Source organism: Uranotaenia lowii, chromosome 3 (assembly GCF_029784155.1).
Source record: "Uranotaenia lowii strain MFRU-FL chromosome 3, ASM2978415v1, whole genome shotgun sequence".
NCBI classification, from domain to species: domain Eukaryota; kingdom Metazoa; phylum Arthropoda; class Insecta; order Diptera; family Culicidae; genus Uranotaenia; species Uranotaenia lowii.
Window position 1 is genome coordinate 154381960 of NC_073693.1, and position 5773 is coordinate 154387732.

General features: G+C 34.9%; 1 protein-coding gene across 1 annotated transcript; it reads right to left on the reverse strand.

Moving 5' to 3' along the window:
- Positions 1–3539: 3539 nt before the first annotated feature.
- LOC129752754 (putative nuclease HARBI1) lies at positions 3540–4883 on the reverse strand. The gene is made up of 5 exons (XM_055748524.1): positions 4783–4883; positions 4296–4722; positions 4088–4226; positions 3868–4032; positions 3540–3544 (listed from the first exon to the last, which is right to left on the reverse strand). Exons 1-5 carry the CDS (start codon positions 4881–4883, stop codon positions 3540–3542), a joined length of 837 nt encoding a protein of 278 aa, XP_055604499.1.
- Positions 4884–5773: the final 890 nt, after the last annotated feature.

Sequence of the window (5773 nt, forward strand, 5' to 3'; positions counted from 1 at the left end):
CTAAGGTTTAGTAGCACTGCGAATGGTTTCAACTAATATTTTATAATTCGTTTAGATTGTCGTGCAATAACAAAATTGTAAGTAGTATACCAGCCTTTGTTAAGTACAAACAAGCTAACTTGACATATTTCACTCAGTTCCGACAATACAAAGCCGGTGTTCTTCACCCAAAATGACAGTTTCACCATTTAGAAAAACCCCATTCAGACAAGAAAACACCGTTTTTGTAACTACACTAAATTGTAATATCGAATCCAATAATTGTATCACACACTAAACAACTTAGAAACCTTCATAGAATCCTTGATAAAGGTGAAATAAATCACCGAAGCGTCGGAAATTAAAACAATATTCGTTTTCACTGCCCAGTAGACTAAAAAGCCGATGAAAATTTACCCACTATCAAAATTTTACAGTCGAAAACAAAAATATGATTATATTTTCATCTAAACTTAAAAAAGTGTCTTGCACATAATTTTAATATGAGTTCTCACTATTTTAAAAATCAACATTCAGGTGGTATTTGGATCGAATTTTCTTGCATTGTTTTCGGAGTTATATCATTATCGATATTTTCGACGGATTTTTGACGTTCCTTCCTGCAGTAGTGTTCGTGTTATGCCTATACTTAAAACAGAGGCAAAAATTGTACACTAAGGTTTTTTTTTACGCGATATGAATTCCGTCATTAACGTATAGGACTTGAAATATTTTCGCTCAAAAAACGTGTTGATTCGCGAGAGACGTGTAGAAGAATCGTATCCATGGCAAAAAACCGTGTAAAAAGAAGCCGTGTTAGAAAAACTGAGTAAATTCATTCCATGTAAATAAACCTTAGTGTACTGAGATTTTTGCAATCGATTATCCTGGTTTACGGTGTTGGTGTATTGAAAATGTGACACATTTCTAAGAAATTAAGTGTGTTTTTGTTGTAGCTTGAAACAACGACCATTTTGTTAAACCAAAAGTCGCATATTTATTTGAACGAAGGCTTTTGACTGACAAAGACGACAACGACTTCCCAATTCTCTTGAGTGAACCAAATGTACTCGTTAGTGAAAGTTGCAAAGGATGATTCAGGGTAACGGACTTATTTTGGACCGGGTACATATTTTAGACCACCTTGCGTCTTTATTCCAATATTTTTCTCCTAAATCATGTTATTTATGAAAATTTTTAACAATTATAGTTAAAGCTACTTCTTATGATTCTAATCATATCTAACATTCTAATCATATCTAACATTCCATTTAAATAAGCTGACTAGGAAGAGAAAATTGAAAATAAATTTTTGATTTTCACAATTAGTACGAATCAAGCTTTGCGCCCGGAAGGTATGCAAAATAAAAGGAACAGGATGTATATGTTTCGTATTATCTGAGGAGGCCCCGTCTACCTTGAATAAGCGGGGTTCTACTGTAATTAGAAACCAAGATATTTTAGTTCAATCAAATTATGTCAATTTGTTGGGGTTATGCAAAAGTTGGTTAATCGAAAAAATAGCAGTGTTTAGATGTTGCTGATGCTGAGAAACCACAAAAAAAAAAGTTTTAAAGCTATCCATATTGATTTTTTTAATGACGCGTACGTTTCCTTGACAATTATTATTTGAGATTTGTGGGCTTTTAAGAATATTACCATAAAACGGGGTAACTTTGACCATCACTAAGTTTTTCCACATTATCATCAATAACTTATTTTATAGTTCGAATTTTTGAAAACTGATTTCTACTATTGTGCTATTTTTATAGTCATTTAATGATGAATTTTTGATTAAGTAAGAACATTTTCCAAGAATAAGCCCTTATTGGACAAATGGATAGGAATCCTATCAAATGATTAGCTTTGATAAAATTAGCTTTAAATAAAAATAGTGGGAGGGCCTAGGGGAATGTGTGAAGGTGAATTTCATTTGTATTTTGAAGCTAAAACTATTTAGCAATTATAATAATTTTTGCCCCTAGATGTATGCAGCATCATTGTTTTTATTCGATTAGAAATGTTTTTAGAAGAAAACGTTTAAAAGCAAGGTAAAATTGATAAATAAGAATTTGTAAATAATTATGGAAAATGGAGACTTATCCATCCATGTTACCCCATAGTATCAATTCATGAACAGCGAAGAAATCGATTTTTAAATCAAATTCATAGTAGTCCAATAAATTTCTATTCATGTTTGACGTTCATAGGAGTCCAGTACTGGGGCGGGATTATGGAACTCGAAACAATCGAGTTTCGTTCGATTCGAACTACTTTGGCATTACCAATCTTGAACGAGCTCGATTCGAATGGAACGAATTCGAGAGTACTAGATCTTCGAGTACTAAAACGTCAATTTTGGCATTATGAATCATAGTAATCGAACCTTTTTTTGCTCGAAACGAAAACAAAAGTCTCGACAGCTATATAGCTTTCGACCGTTTGGATAATTTTGAGAAAACAAGTTAGTTTGCAGAAAATTCCAATTTTAAACGTATTCATCTAATACGTAAGTAAATATGTTGTTGTTTAGTGTATTTTTACCCTATCTCATCCATTTATTTTTGCTTTAGGACTATGGAATCGCCACGACAAACTATGAGTGTCAATAACAACCAAATTGAATTTATGACGGATTTTATGGAGGAGAATCCGAATCTCGCAAAAGGACTGTTAAAAACGAATGACGCTAAAAGGACTTCCCACAGATTATGGGAAGAATTGAAAAATGGACTTAACGAGCGAGGTCCTCCTGCGCGGGGAGTTACAGAGTGGAAAAAAGTAAGTTAATTCATAACAGTGCCTGCTGATGTGAAGCCCGGGATCTGAAATCTTTATTTTTTGTTTTACTTTATTTGTTATATGATTTTCTAAATTTTGAAAGTATTTTAATTTATGGTGCGTTTTTTTAAGATTACCGTTAAAGGTTATTAAAATATTATGAACAAAATCAATTATTGTGTGTTTAGTTTTCAACTGTACAAATAGTATACAATTTTTTTTATTACTCAGGTGTGGGCGGATTATAAGTACAAGGTCAAGAACAAACTTCGCCACAACATAACCAGCGCAAACAAAACGGGAGGTGGTCCAAATAAAACCAAACAGTTGAACTTATATGAAGAAAGTGTGGTGAGATCTGCCGGTTTAAGTTCCGCTGTTGCTGGTATTGCGTCGGCGAAATCGTTTGGTTGCCGGAAGAGGCGTCTTCCGTCTTTAGACGAAATATCGGAACCCTCCATGGAAGCTCGATCGAATGGTGAAAATGAAGTTTTTGTTAATGAATATATAGCAGAAGACTTGGGCGGCTTTCCTTCAGCTTCGGAGGAGACCGGACATGCACGTGACATGGATACTGGAGCTGAAACTAGGACAAGTAAGCGGATTAACGGAAAGAAGGATAAACTAGAACTTTTTCGAAGATACGTTGAAGCGAAGGAAGAATCGAACCAAACACAAAAAGCTCTGTTACAAATCAAGCAAGAAAGCTTGGAAATCAAAAAGCGAATGCTTGAATTGGAGTTGAAGAAATTTGATTCCATCCAATTTAATCCAAGTATTTAAACTGAAAGGAATTAATAAATTATTTGTTGTTCTTATTAATGAATATACATATTTATTTCTGCGTAAAATATTGTCCCTGCAGTCAACAAAACTAGCATTCTTCATTTTATTCAAGCAAAGAGTCTTTGATTGCGTCACGAATTCTTTGGGCCCTTTTGTCTAATACACCATCATTTCGTATTTCAGCTGTTACTGATAATTGGTCCGCGGGTAATAACATATAATCTAAATCAAATGCTACATTATAAGCTATACAAATGTTTTGTAACGCACAACACACATTTATAATTGCTGTAATCTTCTTCGGACTGTATCGAAGCCTACGATCGGACGATAGACACCTCCAGCGAGATTTTAATACACCAATTCCTCTTTCTACCGAGCATCTGGCAGTGGAATGTATACTGTTGAACTTTTCTTCCCCTGAACCAAAATTAGCATTTCGGTATGGTGTTAACAGCCAAGGTGCTAAGCAATATCCACTATCACCTGAAATTCAAAAGACTTCAATAAAATTTTCACGTTAACTGAGATGTTAGTTTACCTAATAATCTAGATTCTCCATTCCGGAAGTTTTCTTCGAAAAACTCTCGTTCTGCACTCATGTCCCACACAAATGAGTCGTGAGCAGCTCCACCGAAACGGGGATTTATGGCCAAAATGCGATAGTTATGGTCGGTTATCTGTGTGTTGAAAAATATTAATCATGGGCAAAATTTTTTCAAAAACTAAAAAGTGTTATAGTTACTTACTATCATGGCGTTGATACTGTGAAATCCTTTTCGATTAAAATACATGTGTTCGTCCTTTGTAGGTCTCAAAATGGGTATATGGGTACCATCGATACACCCTACGACGCCGGGTATCTTGAATTTATCAAAGTAGTGCTTTTTTGTTTCATTGAAGGATTGCGTATTTAATCCGATCCACTTTTCACAGAGGGTTTCTTCTAATAGAGATATTAATTCGCTAAATATCGTAGAAACGGTTGGCTGCGCCATTCCAAGCAAAAAGCTTGCTCCCACGTTGGTTTGATAGGATCCACTAGCTAGTAGATTTAAAGTGGCTGCCAATTTCAACGTAGAAGGAATGGCTGAGGATTTGGAAGTTTGCGGGAACTTGGTTGTTTCAAGAATATTCTTGAAAGCTTCTCGACTCACTCTAAAATACTGACGAAACCTTGAAAAGCATGGAAATTATAACTTCTATTCAATATACAAGCAGCTAAACAAGACTCACTGATTTTCATTCAGAGAAAGAGGGTCACTTTTATCCCGCAGCTGACGTCTCTGTGGCGCAAGCATACAATCTTCGTCACTGTCGCTTCCGTAGAAAAACATTTCGAGTTTCTTTTTTAAGCACTATCTTCGTGAAGTTATAATAATCGGAAAAAATATGTTCGGCGTTTAAAATAAATTCAGCAAATTCAACTTTTGTTTTTGTTAACAAACTCCAAAATTTGACACTTCGTTTCGAGATGATCTACTACCCGGTTTACTCGAAATCTAGTACGTTAGAATTTAGAACTCGAACGAGATACGTAATACTGATTCTGATTCGATTCGAGTTAAAACTCGAAACGAGTATCTCGAATCGAATAGGATTCATAATTTCACCCCTGGTTTTAAAAATATGAAACATGTCACATTCTCCTTAATAGAAAAATTTTTCGAAAAAATTGAGAATAGTGATCAATATTACCCCGGATTACGGTATCTCTTTGTGCTTTGATTATCGTTCATTCCCGATTTTTATTATGATAAATCCCGGTTTGCCCATAAATCCATTAAAGAATTCGAGATAAGTCAATCATGCCGGAATGTTTACCGGATTTTTTCTGGTTTTAATGAGATTATTTGCTAAGGGGGCATCCATAAATTACGTAACGCACCGAGGGGGGGGGGGAGGGAGTAAGCTCGAGCGTTACAAATTGTGACATAGGGGAGAGGGGGAGGTATGCTCATCGTTACGTAACGATTTTCCCTTAAAAATTTCAGTTTACTTATCGCAGCTATTTTGATGTCATGCACTTTTTGCAGAATGATGAGCAAACCAAAATCAGCTTAAAATTTGTAAGCTTCAATATGATTGAAACTGTTTTGTAATCTTTCCTCTTTAAAGATTCTTAGATATATCTACCCCTTAAAAATGTGTATAGAATTTTCGTGAAATAACCGTTGGAAAACCGAATATTAGGTACATTTACCCCCAAGATTTCAAATCAACCTCA